General features: G+C 47.6%; 1 protein-coding gene across 1 annotated transcript in view; it reads left to right on the forward strand.

The window, feature by feature from the left end:
• LOC146812866 (alpha-2-macroglobulin-like protein 1) overlaps positions 1–18,627 on the forward strand; it is a 252,930-nt gene that overhangs the window by 53,950 nt on the left and 180,353 nt on the right. Inside the window, exon 8 of the mRNA XM_085619942.1 lies at positions 15,642–15,762. Coding sequence (XP_085476068.1) covers positions 15,642–15,762 — 121 coding nt within the window. The remainder of the gene's footprint in view (positions 1–15,641; positions 15,763–18,627) is intronic.

Consider the following 18,627-nt stretch of genomic DNA (forward strand, 5'->3'; position numbering starts at 1 on the left):
ATAATGCTTGAAGCTGTCCCAGTGGTTGGTGTACCGTAGCTTATAGAGCCTGATGTCCCACAGCTGTTGCATACTCACTGATAATATCAGGGGCCCTTCTCCTTTCGAGCTCGTCTCCAAAGGTGACACAGCACCCTGTTTTATACCTTCTGATCTCGCTTGGCTGACACATACTAGTCAAAGACCGCATAGCCTCCGCCACCACCGATAAGGGACATTGTTCAAGGGGTGCACTACAGGGTCAAAGGGAGATGCACTTCTCTAGATAATATTGCCTCAATTTCCCTCCTCAAGTTATGCTCTGTGTAGGAAGTTAGCTCTTAATGTAGTATACCAAAAAGTGGTATATTGTGCAAAGAGTCCTGGTATTCCCTTATGAGTGGACAGGGGCTTGCTCTGGCAATCCTAGGTGGTCCTCAAGGGGGAAGTGTGGGCAAGCAGCGTTAGGATTATCAGAGAGGAGTGTTAGACATCTGCAAATACATGGGTGTGAATCTGCAAATACATACACAGTCAATAAATGATGCACACGACTCAATAAGGTGATTCACACCCATTTATAGAAATAACACATACTTTTTATATATATTTAGGCATCAGAATAAATGCATATATATTTAGGCACCAGAATAAATGCAATCAGGTAAGTAAGTTTTGCAAGAGAAATACTTTTAGGTATTAAAAGTCAACACCGTGGGGTGGCATGAGGTTCAATACAGCATCTGGTGCCCAATGTTAGTCTGTGGGGGTCGGTCTTTGTGAAAAGAGGCTGCAAGTTTGGCTAGGAGGGCCATTCGAGCTGAACCAACCATCTTAGGGGACGTGGGGACACCTTTGGTCATCTGCTCCAAAGGCCAGAGGTGACGGGTGCAGAAATGTCCTTAGGTCCGGGAGCAGTCGCTGTAGAGTGGGCCTGCAGACAGAGGCTGCAGCTGACGTTGGTGAGTCCACAGTGGGCAAGTCGAAGGGTTACTAGACCAAGTTGAGGGTACTGAGTCCGGTTGCCTCTGCCTCAGGTGGTCTTTGTCTCTGGAGGGCTGGGGGACCACGTTGCCACCATTGCCCAACTTCAACTCTGGCTTGGAGCGACGGGGGCAGTTGTGCTTGCCGGTGTTGGGTTTTTACGGTCTTTAAGTCCTCTAAGGTTTCTCCGCTGCTCCACTGGAGTTCCTGAGTCTTTAGAGAAGTGCTTGCAGTCCTCTCAGGCTTTGGAAGATCAGCAGCTTCCAGAATGAGACGACTTTGGCACAATTGTCGAATAGGTGGACAGGCCCGCAGGGTTGGCACAAAGTCACTTGGTTTGTCTTCAGTTCTTGCTTTCATGGTTCTTCGGTCCTTCTTCTTCTTTTGGTTGGCAGGATCTGATTACCTTGTGCCAGGAGCTCCCCTGAATACTAGCTTGAGGGGCTTTAGAGAGTATAGGGTAGTAGCCAATGGGCTACTGATCCATGTGGTCACTATGCACCCTGTATGACCACTTACTGTGGGAAGTGGGTATAACCTTGTCCCAGAGTCCCTAAGTTTGCCATCACCAAGATGACAGACTCTGAAAAGTCGTATCCACTTCAGGTAGCCCACCTTAAGGGTGGTACTGGCCTGGGGGTGGGCTTGCCTATCTGACTACTAATTTTCCCGCCTCTTCCGGTGCCAAAGGGGCTCTGGACACAGGGGTACTTACTGTGCATCAGGTGTTTCCCCAGGAGACTGGAAGGGTGGGTGCCGGTTTTGCAGCGGTGAGGGTGGATGTTCTTACTGGGGTTCAGTTTTGCAGTGGTGCTGCAATATCGGGCCCCAGTAACAAAAGCAGCAAGTGTTTCCAGCCTCCCGCAGCAGGGCAATGCTTCCCTAGGGGCTGGCCAAGAAAATTGCCAGGGCTGCTTTGAGTTCCCAGTCCAGCCCTGCCTATGAGGGAAGCCAGATGCGCATACCAAAGGTGGCGGGCTCTTTGCCTTGGAATGCTAATTCACAGGTGTAGGAGAGTAGGGTCTGCTATCCTATCGTCACCCCAAATTTTTGCTTTTTGCTTCACTGGTTTTTGACATATTGAGGCTGTGGGCCTGCCAATCAGACCCCCAGCCTGCTGTTCTCTCTAACTAAATTGACACTATGCACCCTAGGTGCATAACCAATTGGAATTGGATCACCCTGTGAGCCCCTGTACCAGTGTACACTAGGTACCCAGGGCATTGGTGTATCTAAGGCCTACCAGGGGCTGAAGCATGTATTATGCCACCCCTGGCCTGGCCTAACAAATTTGACACAACTGGCTGATCACTCAGCTGGGGTAAGTTGGTGTAACCACCTCTTACTTAGGTGTAGTATACCTATACCTAACCTTAAATGGGACACATGTTAACCTATAAGTCACTCCTATGGCAGGCCTTGACAATCCTGAAGGCAGAGTGCTTGGTTCCATGTGAGATGGTGCTCTGGCATGAGCTGAGCCTGTCTGCAGTGGTCGGAACAACTTCCTTCTACCGTTTCCAGATATCGTCATACCATATACTCTTAAGTGCATTATGAACCTCGCGGTTAAATGCTATCTTTGGTTTGGCTTTATCAAAACATGTCGAGTAAGGTGTCATATGAATTGGAATACTAACCCCTCGCCAATTCTTGCGACGGGGTTAGCATTCCACCCTTCTAGAGGGACACGACATGTACAGTACCTGAAACCCAGGTAAAATCAGACATCCTGGAATCAACTTAACACTAAGAAGAAGACGGGTACTTCGACGCTCTGCTGCACAGAGGACAGAAGGAAATCTCCCCTATGGTCAGGGAGTGACCATCTTGCTAACGCAAGCACCAACCAGCTATTCGACGTCTGCTTTGCCGCCGCCTCCTGCCGGAGCCCGAGCCCAGAGCCCGACAAGACCTGGACCTCCAGACCTCTCACAGCCCGATCCACAGTCCCTGCAAAGATGGAACCCGTGGAGGCACCGAGACACGTGGAGCCAGCCATCTTGGAAGACCGACGACAAGCTGCAAGCGCAACGACAGAGGCTCCCTCCAAGTTGTGCTTTGGGTCCTGAGAAGCCCAACTACCGAGCAGCATCTGCGCCAAAGGTGAGCCCTCCAGCATCTCCATGATCTGCGTGGGGCCCTTTGCATCTCGACGCGCCTGCCCGGTCCCTGACCCGTTGGCTAGTGGCCATTTTGGCGACCTATTTTGAAATCAACGCCACTGGTCTGGTTGCTCCAGACTGGCCCCAGCTGCTCTCCAAAAGAGCAGCCCCTCTGACCTTGCTGGTCAGAACAATCAGCTTTCTTGAATTTCCACGACTCCTGCCTTTGCCAAGGCTTGTTGCTTCTTTCGAGTCGCCGACACCGCTGACAGCGAGAGCCTGCGTGGGACAGCTCGTGACTCGACTCCTGGACGTCGTCGACCTTCAGGGACCACGTGGCTGCGGAGACAAGCTACACCTAACCACCTGTTTGCACCCGACATCGCCTGGTACCTACCTGGTGCCACGCCGGTCACTGGCTAGTGACTGTGAACACTGTCCCCTCTGCTTTCAGAATCCATGCAAGGTTTGAATCTACCCCAAAAGGTTATAGGCCCCACTCATTCGGCAGGACATACCCTTGATTTAATCTTCTCCAGTTGGCTTGATCTTAACGTTTTTACACCTTTGCCCCTCACTTGGTCTGACCATTACCTGAAATCCCTAGTCCTAAACCACCTAAGTTGCATCCTACCATTAGAGATCAGGGGAGAAAGTGGCATAAAGTCACCAGTTTGACCCTGGAACATCTGTTTAGGAGCAGCTCTGATCCCTTCGATGATCTTAATGTAATGGCATCTACGTTTAATAAAGATCTCATGGCCGCCATTGAACAAATTGCCCCTATACAGAATCTTTCTTCCTCACGATCTAAACCCTCAGCCCCCTGGTTCTCAACGCTACTACGTGATAGCAGAAGCAAATGTAAAAAATTGGAACGTATCTGGTGTTGATCCTACGACCCAGGTTCCAAACACCTCTACAGATCCGCTCTCAAAGAGTTTCACAAACTTAAACGCACGGTTATGAAACAGTACTATGCGGATAAAATCAAAAGTGCTGAAAATTCCACCAAGGCCCTCTTTAACATTGTTAAGGAGTTCGCAAATCCCTCTGTTTTAGCAGCTCCTGTCATCCCCAGCCAAATACTTAGCGATGGCCTGTCAGATTTCTTTCATGAGAAAATCGTGAACATTACAGCAACTATTCAACAGATCCCCATAGTAGTTACTTCAGCCAATGACACCTCGTGCGAGGTAGCATTCACTTCCTTCAAACCGTTGTCTGAAGATCAGGCTCTGTCCCTGTTTCTAAAATGCAAGTCAGGATCCCCGCTCGATCCAGCCCCGGCTCGGATTCTGAATGAAATTGCCCCGCTAATAATTAAACCTCTGCTAGTCATCTGGAATTCTTCCCTGCAATCGGGCCTTTTTCCCTCTTCGTGGAAACATGCGCTGTTGCTACCAATCCTTAAAAAAACGGGTGCTGACCCATTATGCTTTGGTAATTACCGACCCATCTCACTTCTCCCTAAACCAGCTAAAGTGTTAGAGAAGGCGGTACAAGAGCAACTGTCCGAATACCCAGAAACAAACCATCTGCTCCATGACACCCAGTCAGGATTCAGGCCAAACTTCAGCACTGAGTCAGCCCTGCTGGAAGCGACGGAATCAATTCGCGAATGTGTGGATAGGGGAGAGGAGGCCATGCTGGTCCTCCTCGACCTATCCGCAGCATTCGATACCATCTCTCATAGCATTTTGCTAAATCGTCTTCTGGAAGTGGGCATTGGAGGGACCCCTTTGGCTTGGGTGAAATCATTTCTGTCGGGCAGATCCCAACAGGTTGCCCTAGGATCCTTTGTTTCCACGCAGAAACCACTGTTATGGGGGGTGCCGCAGGGATCTGCCCTGAGCCCCCTCCTATTTAATGTGTATCTCAGGCCACTGGCGAAGGTGGTCGAATCCTGGGGCGTCAGAGTGATCTTCTATGCTGATGATACGCAGCTTGTGTTCTCATTTAAGGACCACTCTGATAGCTCTTTAGCTAATTTTCGCCAGTGCCTGGTTAACATCGCTTCCTGGATGTCTACTAACAACTTAAAGTTAAATGCAGATAAAACGGAGGTTCTTTTTTTCAATCAAAGTTGCCATCCCTCCCAACATCTGGTGGCCTTCTGAACTAAATCCCCCTCCGGCGCCAGTTCAAGCTGCCCGTAACTTGGGTTTTCAATTTGATACAGCACTTTCTTGTAAAACCCAAATTAATAAGGTATCTTCCTCCTGCTTTGGAAAACTCAGAATGATTAAAAAAATTATCCCTTTTTTGCCTCTTGAGTCCCGTAAAACAGTAGTCCATGCTTTAATAACATCTCACGTGGACTACGCAAATAGTCTGTACATGGGGGCTCCAGCATATCTCATCAATCGTTTGCAGTTAGTACAGAATTCGGCGGCTAGGCTGATCTGCAACACTGCCTACCGCCATTCCATTTCACCTTATCTGACTAAGCTGCACTGGTTACCAGTGAGATACCGCATCCAATTCAAAGCTCTAGTTCTTGCCTTTAGAGCTCTCAATGGTCGAGGCCCTGCATATTTAATGCACAGACTTAGGCTTACTCAGGCGTCTCGGGATCTAAGATCTAACCATCTTCGCCTCATGTTTTGCCCTCGCTTTCGCCTGGCACGTATTGGTGGCAGGGCTTTTGCCATGGCCACCTCCAAGCTGTGGAATCTATTACCGATGGAACTCAGATTCTTGTCTTCTGAGCTTATATTTCGTAGGAAACTGAAGACCTGGTTTTTCTCTCGCCTCTAATCTTATCTTTTTCCCAGTTTTTCCCCTCCCTGACCTTCTTATTTTTCCTGTTGTCAGCGCCGGGACACCTCCGTCGGGGGTAGCTGCGTGCTTTATAAACTTCTAAATAAATAAATAAATAAACTCCGATCCACCCTTGGATCCAACGCATCTCTTCTGGACTGACCGCCTGCAGCATCTTTGTCATCAGGCTCCATTGAATCGATAGAAGAAACCCGACGCACTTCGAGACCTATGCACCCGCTTCCTGTGGGTGAGATAAAGCTGGCACTCCGGTGCCCAAGTGTAGAGAAACATCTCTAGTGTCTGTGTTTTGAATCTTAAGTTCGTAGTCCATCCAGAAGACCCTTTCTGCAGTAACTTTTAAACTTTTACGCACCCATTGAAAACCTATGGGAGCCCGCGTGTAACTTTCCTCACTGCACACGCGACCCGTGGACCTCCTGGTCACTAACTGAAGTTAGCTCCTTGTAGGCCCAGCGATTCTAGAGGCCCTAGGCCTTTTCCCTTTCCTGTTCGTGGTACTTATACCACTATTTTAGTATATGGTTTGAGTGGCCACCAGGGTCCATCCATATAAAGTGCAACTTCTGTATATTATAACGTTGTCTTGTTTAACGATTTGTGCTCCTGTGCTCATAAAGAGTCTAGGGGATACTTTGAGTAATAAATACATATATATTTTGAATATATATCTGTGTGGTGTCCTTTCATTGGTATAAAGGGGGGTTACATTTGGTAAAACAGCCTGCTTAACACGCTTTAACGAGTTTAGCCTCAAAGACTGCTTAGCCTACGCTACCACTAGGGCAGCTAGCCCGAAAAGGTTGACTTACAACCACACCATAAGGGTTGCTTGGCATGGTAAAAGGTGGTCACTTTAACTAGTGAACATCATATACCAGGCCAACTTCTCACATTGGTGAGCAGCGGTTGGATTTGAGCTTGCTGTGTTTTACCATTGTAATCTCTTAGTTACCAATTGAAAGATCACATAGGTACCTATAGGTACATATAAAACAAGATAGATATACTTAAGTTCTACTGAACTTAGTTGTTGTAGAGCAAAGGGAGTAGCACACCCTGACTACAACTACTAGATGGGTTTAGTAGGAAAACCCAAGTGTAGGTAGATTGCAACACATCCACCTACACTTAAGAGCAATGGCTGGGGCAGAGGGGTCCAATGTACCCATCTCTGTTGAGAGTGACCCCCAGAGGGCACCATCCATCTTTGCTACCCTAAACCAAAATGAGCTCAGGCAGTTGGCAAATATCAGGGGCCTTAAACAGCCCAAGAACCCTACCTCTGCTGAACTCCAAGAGCTTTTACAAGCTGATGAAGATCAGAAAGCTCTCAAAGCCTCCCAGTTAGGCCCCTTAGGGACTGGAACAGGAGCCCCCCCTTCTGAAGATGCTACTGAGGTACCCCTTTCCAATAATCACCCCTTAGATGAGATTCATACTACAGAGGATGAAAGTGATAGGGATACAGATGTTGGTGGGGATAAAGGGAGAACTAGCCCAGTGCCAAGTGTTATACGTGGCCCAGCTAACCTAAGGCTACATTGGATCTCCCTAGTGGACTTAACCAGGGGCTTGGGAGGCAGAGGAGTCACTCAGGTGAGTCTAATGCTTCTCATGCCTCTAGAGGCTCTCAAGGTCACTCCAGAAGAAGGATGACCACCCCTCAGAGGAGGGAACATGAGGCCAGAATGCAGGAAGCTCAGCTGAGAATCAGGAGACAGGAGCTAGAAGTAGCTCTGATGGAAGAGAAACTGAGTAAGGCTAGGCAACCTAGAGAGAGTGGGTCTATACCTGGTGGGTCTATCACTGGTGGCAGCATTGTCCCTAAGGACAAAGATAGGGTCTTTGACAATAGGAACCTGTCCAAGGTTGTGCCCCCCTACAAAAGTGGGGATGACATCCACAAATGGATGACTGCTCTTGAGAGAGCCTGCAAAGTGCAGCAGGTTCCTGAAGACCAGTGGGCAGCAATCTTATGGCTCTCCTTTGATGGAAGAGGCAGAGAGACTCCTCACTGTTAGGGAGGAGGATGTCAGAAACTACAGAGCCCTGAAGAGTGTCCTAGTTGATGGGTTAGGCTTAACCACTGAACAGTACAGGTTAATGTTCAGAGACACCCAGAAGACACAGACTTAGGACTGGTCTGAATACATTGAATGTGCCACTAAGGCTTTGGGGGGTTGGTTGCTGGGAAGTAAGGTATCTGATTATACAGGATTGTACAATTTGATGATGAGAGAACAGATTTTAAATAACTGTCAGAACCAGCAACTGCATCAACACTTGGTTGACTCAGATCTGACCTCTCCCCAAAAATTGGGAAAGAAGGCAGACAAATGGGTCAGAACCAGGGTTAAGCAAAAGAACCATAACCAGGGCTAAGGGGGTGATCAGAAGAAAACAGACCAAAAGGGTGGAGATCAGAAATCTAAAGACCAGAAGTCTTCAACAGGGCCCCAAACTAGTACTAACGAGGGTGGGTCCCAGCCTAAAGGGAAGAAGAAAGAAGGTCCAAAGAAACCCTGGTGCCAATCTTGCAAGAATACAACTCACTGGACTAGTGATTGTAAGAAGGGTGGAGCCCCCAACACTGTTGCCCCTAAGGCAACTGCTCCCAGTACTACTGTTAGAAGTGTTGGTCCCCAAACAAAGGGTGTAGTGGGAATCACTATGGGAACTGAAGGAGATTCTGACTTTGACAGAACCCTGACACAGGCAGTCTTGATCTGTGATGGGGACATGGATTTGTCCCTGACTGTGAGCCCCAGTAACCTGGGCAAGTACAGACAGACTCCTTTAATAAATGAAAAAGTGGCTCAAGCCTACAGGGACACATGTGCCAGTGTCACTATGGTGACACCAGGCTTTGTGGACCCTGGACAGTACATACCAGGTGAGAATTACCTGGTGACCAATGCCAGCAATGCCACTACTTCACATAGTGTGGCAGTTGTTAACTTCTCATGGGGAGGGGTAACTGGCCTCAAAAGGGTTGTGGTTAGTGCAGACCTCCCAGTAGAATGTTTGTTGGGCAATTACCTAGAGAGTTCTCTATGGTCAGAAGTGGAGTACAGGACACATGCAGAGATGTTAGGTATATCACCTCATGTCCTTGCTGTGACCAGGTCACAGGCCAAAAAGTGCCTTACTGAACCACAGGTCTTGGATCCTGGAACAATGGACCAAGCACCTACCAAGAAGAGGAACAGGAGAGTTAAGGCGGTGCCTTCCCCCCTGCCTCCAAGTGATGATCAGCCTTCCCAGGAAGATGATCTAGAGAACCCTGAAGGAACTGTCCCTGAAGAGCTTGAACCTGATCAGGTTGAGTTTTTGGGGACAGGGGGACCTTCCAGGGCTGACTTGGGGCAGGCTCAGTTAACCTGTCCATCTCTTGAACCCCTCAGACAGCTGGCTGCTGCTGAGGCTGCTGGGAATGCTCAAGGTACCCATAAAGTGTATTGGGGTGATGGGCTCCTTATTCAGAGGCTAGAGACCCAAAACCTGGTGCAACCAGGAGGTTGGTTATACCTCTGCAATTTAGGGGCTTCCTTCTTACCTTGGCCCATGACATTCCTCTAGCAGGACACTTAGGCCAGAACAAGACCTGGGACAGGCTTGTCCCTCACTTTCACTGGCCTCACAAGAATGAAGATACCAAGGAGCTTTGTCGCTCCTGTGTGACCTGCCAAGCCAGTGGCAAATCAGGTGGCACAACAAAGGCCCCCCTAATACCACTACCTGTGGTGGGGGTCCCCTTTGAAAGAGTGGGAATAGATATAGTGGGTCCCATGGATCCTCCCACTGCATCTGGGCACAGATTTATACTGGTGGTAGTGGATCATGCCACCAGGTATCCAGAGGCAATTCCCCTTAGGACCACTACAGCTCCTGTTGTGGCCAGGGCCCTGCTGGGAGTATTCTCCAGAGTGGGGTTTCCTAAGGAGGTGGTTTCTGACAGAGGTACCAACTTCATGTCAGGATACTTGACAGCTATGTGGAAGGAATGTGGTGTCAACTACAAGTTCACCACTCCTTATCACCCACAATGCAATGGGCTTGTTGAGAGATTCAACAAGACCCTAAAGGGTATGATCAAAGGATTACCTGAAAAGCTCAGGCGAAGATGGGACATCCTTCTACCCTGCCTTCTGTTTGCTTACAGAGAGGTCCCACAAAAAGGAGTTGGCTACAGCCCCTTTGAATTGTTGTTTGGGCACCCTGTAAGAGGCCCAATGTGTTTAGTGAAGGAAGGATGGGAGTTACCTCTCAAAAAGCCTAAACAAGACATAGTGGACTATGTACTTGGTCTCCGCTCCAGGATGGCTGAGTATATGGAGAAGGCATCCAAAAACCTTGAGGCAAGCCAGGCCTTACAGAAAGCTTGGCATGACCAAAAGGCTGTCTTGGTTGAGTTTCAGCCAGGACAGAAGGTATGGGTGTTGGAGCCAGTGGCCCCAGCAGCACTCCAAGACAAATGGTCTGGACCCCATACAATCCTGGAAAAGAAGGGAGAGGTTACCTACTTGGTGGACCTAGGAACTCCCAGGAGTCCCCACAGGGTACTCCATGTTAACAGGTTAAAAGCATATGTTGACAGGGCAGACATGGGCTTGCTCATGGCTACAGATGAGGGACAGGAGGAAGAGAGTGACCCTCTCCCAGACCTGTTGTCTCTGAACCCTGAAGATGGCTCAGTTGAAGGAGTGACCCTTGGAGGCAACCTCACTGATCATCAGCAGATTGAATGTAGACAGGTTCTACAATCATTTCAACATATGTTCTCACTGATACCTAGTCAAACTGACTGGTGTACCCATGTGGTGGACACTGGTGACAGTCTGCCTGTGAAGAACAAACTTTACAGACAACCTGACCACGTCAGGGACTGTATAAAGGCTGAGGTACACAAAATGCTGGAACTGGGTGTCATTGAACCCTCGGAGAGCCCCTGGGCTAGCCCAGTGGTTCTGGTCCCCAAACCTCACACCAAAGATGGCAAGAAAGAGATGCGGTTCTGTGTGCATTACAGAGGACTCAATGCTGTCACTAGGACAGATGCACATCCTATTCCAAGGGCAGATGAGCTCATAGATAAACTGGCTTCTGCTAAGTTTTTGAGCACATTTGATTTGACAGCTGGGTATTGGCAAATCAGGTTAGCTGAGGAGTCAAAGGCCAAAACAGCATTCTCAACACCAGGAGGACATTATCAATTTTTGGTGATGCCCTTTGGTCTGAAGAATGCACCTGCCACCTTCCAAAGGTTGGTGAATCAAGTCCTTACTGGGTTGGATGACTTTTGTGCAGCATATCTTGATGACATTGTTGTCTTTAGCTTCACCTGGGAGGATCACCTGATCCACCTGAAGAAGGTACTTGAGGCTCTGCAAAAGGCAGGCCTCACTATCAAGGCTACTAAGTGCCAGATAGGGCAGAGTAAGGTTGTGTATTTGGGCCACCTTGTAGGTGGAGGCCAAGTTCAACCACTGGAGAGTAAGATACAATCCATCAAGGACTGGTCTCCTCCAACCACCCAGACTCAAGTTCGAGCTTTCTTGGGCTTGACTGGGTACTACAGGAAGTTTGTTAAGAACTATGGGTCCATTGTGACTCCTCTTAATGATCTGACATCCAAGAAGATGCCCAAAAAGGTTCAGTGGACAGTAAGCTGTCAAAAGGCATTTGATGACCTGAAGAAGGCCATGTGCTCTGCACCTATCCTGAAAAGTCCTAACTACTCCAAAGAGTTTATTGTCCAAACAGATGCTTCTGAATTGGGTGTGGGAGCTGTGCTGTCACAACTTAATGTAGATGGTCAAGACCAACCCATTGCTTTTATTAGCAGAAGGTTGACCCCCAGAGAGAAGAATTGGTTAGCTATTGAGAGGGAGGCCTTTGCGGTGGTGTGGGCCCTGAAGAAGCTGAGGCCATACTTGTTTGGCACTCACTTCAAGATTCAGACCGACCATAAGCCCCTCTTGTGGCTAAATCAGATGAAGGGTGAAAACCCCAAACTGCTTAGGTGGTCCATTTCCCTACAGGGGATGGACTTTACAGTGGAGCACCGGCCAGGTACAGACCATGGGAATGCAGATGGTCTCTCCAGGTACTTCCACTTAGGACATGAAGACGAGACTGGTCAAGGCTAGTTTAATGTCCCTGCGTTTGGGGGGGGGGGGGTTGTGTAGGAGAGTAGGGTCTGCTATCCTATGGTCACCCCAAATTTTTGCTTTTTGCTTCACTGGTTTTTGACATATTGAGGCTGTGGGCCTGCCAATCAGACCCCCAGCCTGCTGTTCTCTCTAACTAAATTGACACTATGCACCCTAGGTGCATAACCAATTGGAATTGGATCACCCTGTGAGCCCCTGTACCAGTGTACACTAGGTACCCAGGGCATTGGTGTATCTAAGGCCTACCAGGGGCTGAGGCATGTATTATGCCACCCCTGGCCTGGCCTAACAAATTTGACACAACTGGCTGATCACTCAGCTGGGGTAAGTTGGTGTAACCACCTCTTACTTAGGTGTAGTATACCTATACCTAACCTTAAATGGGAAACATGTTAACCTATAAGTCACTCCTATGGCAGGCCTTGACAATCCTGAAGGCAGAGTGCTTGGTTCCATGTGAGATGGTGCTCTGGCATGAGCTGAGCCTGTCTGCAGTGGTCGGAACAACTTCCTTCTACCGTTTCCAGATATCGTCATACCATATACTCTAAAGTGCATTATGAACCTCGCGGTTAAATGCTATCTTTGGTTTGGCTTTATCAAAACATGTCGAGTAAGGTGTCATACGAATTGGAATACTAACCCCTCGCCAATTCTGGCGACGGGGTTAGCATTCCACCCTTCTAGAGGGACACGACATGTACAGTACCTGAAACCCGGGTAAAATCAGACATCCTGGAATCAACTTAACACTAAGAAGAAGACGGGAACTTCGATGCTCTGCTGCACAGAGGACAGAAGGAAATCTCCCCTATGGTCAGGGAGTGACCATCTTGCTAACGCAAGCACCAACCAGCTATTCGACGTCTGCTTTGCCGTCGCCTCCTGCCGGAGCCCGAGCCCAGAGCCCGACAAGACCTGGACCTCCAGACCTCTCACAGCCCGATCCACAGTCCCTGCAAAGAAGGAACCCGTGGAGGCACCGAGACACGTGGAGCCAGCCATCTTGGAAGACCGACGACAAGCTGCAAGCGCAACGACAGAGGCTCCCTCCAAGTTGTGCTTTGGGTCCTGAGAAGCCCAACTACCGAGCAGCATCTGCACCAAAGGTGAGCCCTCCAGCATCTCCACGATCTGCGTGGGGCCCCTCTGCACTTTGCATCTCGACGCGCCTGCCCGGTCCCTGGCCCGTTGGCTAGTGGCCATTTTGGCGACCTATTTTGAAATCAACGCCACTGATCTGGTTGCTCCAGACTGGCCCCAGCTGCTCTCCAAAAGAGCAGCCCCTCTGACCTTGCTGGTCAGAACAATCAGCTTTCTTGAATTTCCACGACTCCTGCCTTTGCCAAGGCTTGTTTGCTTCTTTCGAGTCGCCGACACCGCCGACAGTGAGAGACTGCGTGGGACAGCTCGTGACTCGACTCCTGGACGTCGTCGACCTTCAGGGACCACGTGGCTGCGGAGACAAGCTACACCTAACCACCTGTTTGCACCCGACATCGCCTGGTACCTACCTGGTGCCACGCCGGTCACTGGCTAGTGACTGTGAACACTGTCCCCTCTGCTTTCAGGTCTTCTACAACTCCGATCCACCCTTGGATCCAACGCATCTCTTCTGGACCGACCGCCTGCAGCATCTTTGTCATCAGGCTCCATTGAATCGATAGAAGAAACCCGACGCACTTCGAGACCTATGCACCCGCTTCCTGTGGGTGAGGTAAAGCTGGCACTCCGGTGCCCAAGTGTAGAGAAACATCTCTAGTGTCTGTGTTTTGAATCTTAAGTTCGTAGTCCATCCAGAAGACCCTTTCTGCAGTAACTTTTAAACTTTTACCCACCCATTGAAAACCTATGGGAGCCCGCGTGTAACTTTCCTCACTGCACACGCGACCCGTGGACCTCCTGGTCACTAACTGAAGTTAGCTCCTTGTAGGCTCAGCGATTCTAGAGGCCCTAGGCCTTTTCCCTTTCCTGTTCGTGATACTTATACCACTATTTTAGTATATGGTTTGAGTGGCCACCCGGGCCCATCCCTATAAAGTGCAACTTCTGTATATTATAACATTGTCTTGTTTAACGATTTGTGCTCCTGTGCTCATAAAGAGTCTAGGGGATACTTTGAGTAATAAATACATATATATATCTGTGTGGTGTCCTTTCATTGGTATAAAGGGGGGTTACATTTGGTAAAACAGCCTGCTTAACACGCTTTAACGAGTTTAGCCTCAAAGACTGCTCAGCCTACGCTACCACTAGGGCAGCTAGTCCGAAAAGGTTGACTTACAACCACACCATAAGGGTTGCTTGGCATGGTACAAGGTGGTCACTTTAACTAGTGAACATCATATACCAGGCCAACTTCTCACAACAGGTCATCCTGTGGGAGGGGGGTGTAAACACCCTCTGCCCAAGCAGGCTTTATTCATTACCTCCCGAAAGCAAAGGCACTCATTCCTTGCGGTCAAACTCATCTGTGGTGGCAGGCTGACTAAGACAAGTCAGTCAGCACACTAGTAGTAAGTAGGTTTTCAGGGGGTACCTCTAGTGAAGATGGTGATCCTTCCCAAGCTGAACTATTTGTTTGATAACATCCCTTTAATCTTTTCCTAGGGACAGCTTAGATAAGATACAAGGGAGGATAGAGAGCGTTATTTGGACCTCTAAATGTCCTAGACTTAGTTGGAAGAAACATAGAAGGTAGTTGGTTAAGGGCGGGGTAGCATTGCCAGGCGTTTTTATTTACTACCTCTCCTTCCAATTCAGGAACTGCAGAATGGTCTTGGTGAACCCAGATAATTCTAGTAGGGGTAAAATCTATGCAGGGCTGTTGGGCAGGATGATATCCTGTACAAGTTCGGGGACTAGAAGTACTTCAAGAAGGTCTGGCTTAAAGTACTGCAGGCCTTCTTGGAAGTTGGTTATTGTATGAGGAAAATCCTTGGAACTGATTACTGCTCAGAGTTTGCCCCAGTTTGGAACTCCCCAGGTACTCCTCCTTTCTAGTTGGACAAACTGACCATCCCTCTGAATAAAGTGGGCATTAATTGCTGGGGGCAGCTGCAGGAAGGTACTGGGCTAATTTTGTGGGTGGTGTTAAGTGCAGAAACCAACTATTTCTATTGGGTGCGTGTTGCATGTAACGTCGGAGCTCCATTTCCCTTCATCACTTGGACTATTGGCTGAGGAGACTAATGCATCGCCTTGAGGAATCTGTGTATGAACCCATAGCAAAGGCTAAAATTCTGGTGGATCTACCCAGCCTTTTATCCTTCTAAGGTTAATAAAATGAGTACTGTTGAGTTGCTAATAAATAACATTAAAGCCAAGATGACCCAAAAGGGTGAGCATATACTTAACCTCTACATATCTAATGTAATGTGAGGCTATGTCATCCTTACCCTCACTTCCCATAACCCCTTAGAATATGAATACTATGTTGTAGATACAGTTAGCAGTGATGAGATTACTATTAGGCTATAGAAAAGGCAATGCCAGTGACTATCACTGGACCCATATCAGGTGTTTTGGCATCACTGCCATCTGGTCATGCTGTTGCTTTTCCCAGACTCCTTTGACTGATACTCCCACTTCATTTTCTCTCTGTTGCTGACAGGTACACCTACGGAAAGCCGGTCCAAGGACGGTACAGTGCTACTGTATGCCGCAAGCCAGTTTATTACCGCTGGAGCTCCTCCCAGCGCCCCCCTGATCTGTGCATGACAATGACAGGCAAGGTAAGGGGGCAAGGGTGAGGGTCAGTTCTTTGAGAAGGAAGAGGAGAGTAGATTATAAATCGATGGCATTTGCGTGCAGTAGTGTCTTCAGAGCTGATAGCCACTATTACAATGTTACAGAAGACACAACTAACTCTTCTTTGGCTATTTTAAGAGTTTTGTCATTCTTTGTCCCTATTCCTTGCTTTCTTCCATTTGACCTGACTATCATCTGTATGAACTGTATTTCAGCTACGTCCAGAGAGGTCCTCAGAATTGTCTAATAATGCTGATCTTACTGTAGAGTTTCCACCTCAAATGACGCCGCTATATGCACATAGTGGATTCTATTTTTTTTTTTTTTTTTTTAAAAGCTTTATTTAAAAATTTAGAACAATTGCAAAAAAAATATAAAAAGGAACAGAACGAGATATAATCATGAAATAGACCCAAAAGATATAATAAATAAATACATGCGAAATACAATACATTAAATTCAGCTCAATAAAGTAAAACATATCTCAAAGTGGACTAGATTTGAATGTATCTCATTATTATTTTTAAATCTAAATTTTCTTCACCGCACACTACTTAATCCCTTTGGTACAGCAGTATGCCAATAGTTTAGTTAAAAAGCAGTTTGCTTAATTAAAGAGTTTCCTTGATTTCCCAGACTCCTAAGACATGATCCTGTTTTTTAAAGTTCCTTATTTTTAAAGCTGTGTTTCACTTTACACCCCTTTCCCACCTCATGATGGCACCCCACTCTTGGAACGGGGAGAGGTAGCACCTCACTTGTCCGGTTTATGCTTGGGTGCTGTCGGAAATCTCTTAAACTTTTTATGAAAATTGCTAAATTCTGAGGAGATTGCACTGTCTGGGCTTACTCCACCATACTATGAAAATTGTGCAGATATTCAGTTGATGGCTTGCTCTCCATACTAAAGATTTTCACCAGAAATTAACTGGTCCATCAACACCCTAAAGCCAGGGGCCACGGTCACACTCAATGGAAAGTGTTGTTTCACTTGCTGCTGGTGTGTTGTGATTCTCATACTTTTAGAGATGCATTTACAGGCCAGCCTCAAATGATAATTAAACACAAAAACAGTTTTGTTGCCCTACAGTGGAGCTGAAAACCTGTAGAAAGTAGCCAGTAAACAGCACTGTTGAGCTTCATCTAAGTTGGTGTGTGAAACACACCTGAAAATACCCTGGTAAACACCTGAAAATACCCTGATAAACACCTGAAAATACCCAATCATTTCCTGTCTTTTCAATCCTGCCTCTGTGACCTAAGCAGCAGTGAAGTGAAAATCTGTCTAAGAACTGAAGGCTTCTAGAACTGATAAAAGAGATGTTTTTATGTCATCGAATCAGTTGTTGCACCCATACATTATTTGTGTATTATTCCTCCAGGTTATGTAATTTGACACTCTGCACCCGAATGTTAAATCAATTTGAGCATGCAAGTTTGACTTACACGTACAAGTAGTAGTTTTTTTTTTTTACCAGAGTATAGCGACTTAAAAGATAGTTTTGTGTTTGTGAGGGTTTGCACAGTAATGGATGTTAACCTGTGGATTTATGAACAAACACAAGCTTACACATTTGTGAGTACTCACAAAACTGTCTTCAACCTGTTCCATCTCCACAATAGGTCAGGCATTTACTCCAGTCAAGGATAGGAGTAAATCCATGTGCAGATTTGCTGAAAGCTGGGAAGGGCATTTTTTCATGAGGGAAATTTTTTTCCCTGTGGGGAAAAAAAGCTAAATAGTGCATTTTCACTGGTGCTGCTGATTTTCTTGTAGGAAAAGGCATATATATGTTCAATGGAATGTGTGGCTGTAGATACACATGCTCTGCATACTCCTGCCATCTAGTGTTAGGTCCGGATGTGTGCAAGTTGCTCTTCTTCGAAGAAGTCTATCGAGTCACAAGGCAAAGTGACTCTCTGATATTGCGCATCGACTCCATTGTTTGTTTTCTTTCCGCCATCGGGTTCAGACGTGTTTCTAGGTGCTCCAGTCGAGACTGTTCTTGTGCTCCCTTCAGTTTGTTGTTTACCTCCATACCCATCGGTACTGTCTTTTTTCAAAATTCTCCGCCATCTTTCGAAAACAGAAGCAATCATTCAGTCGTGAATTCGAAGTTCTCCAGTCGTGGCCTTTGGAGTACGCCCAGTCAGACCTTGTTTTGTCATTTCATTGGCTTCAACCAACGATGCAGTGTTAATGGACCGAAATCCATTTTGATTCTGTACCAACTGGTACATAAAATACCAGCTTACAGACCTCTATCAGGTTTGCAACCTGTGTTTATCTCCCGACCAGAACGAGGATTACTGTGTGGCCTGTCAATCTTTTCGATCTTTGCAGAACTGTCGCGCGCTTCAGAAAGAGATGCAGCACAAAGATCTGGAAGTGACACCCAACATCTAGGACCAACACGATGTCAAACAGGCAGAAGAAGAACTGTGTGACGCCTCAGCAGCAGAGGATGAGGCCCTTTCCATACCGGACTCCGAATCGGACCCTGGAATAGAGTTCAGCCTATAGTTGCCGGACCTTCCTTCAGGACGGCTCGCAGCCACCACTTCCAACAGGCCATGGTAGGCACTGAATATCTGCTAAGGATGCCCCTCCCTCGGACCGGCAACAAAAGCCAGGCCGAAACCTCCCGCTTCCGCATCAAGCCGACCAATCTAAGTGCTGAGCTGACCATCAGCTCCGAGCACCCATTCTTCTGCCGTTTCAGCTCCGACCACCTCGGCACTGAAACAAAGATCAAGTTCGGCAACAAAACTATTCATTTTTGCACCAGAACTGATCCTCGAGACTATGAAAGAGACTCAATCTGAAGCAGAAGAAGATACACATTCAG

Source organism: Triturus cristatus, chromosome 7, assembly GCF_964204655.1.
Source record: "Triturus cristatus chromosome 7, aTriCri1.1, whole genome shotgun sequence".
NCBI lineage: Eukaryota > Metazoa > Chordata > Amphibia > Caudata > Salamandridae > Triturus > Triturus cristatus.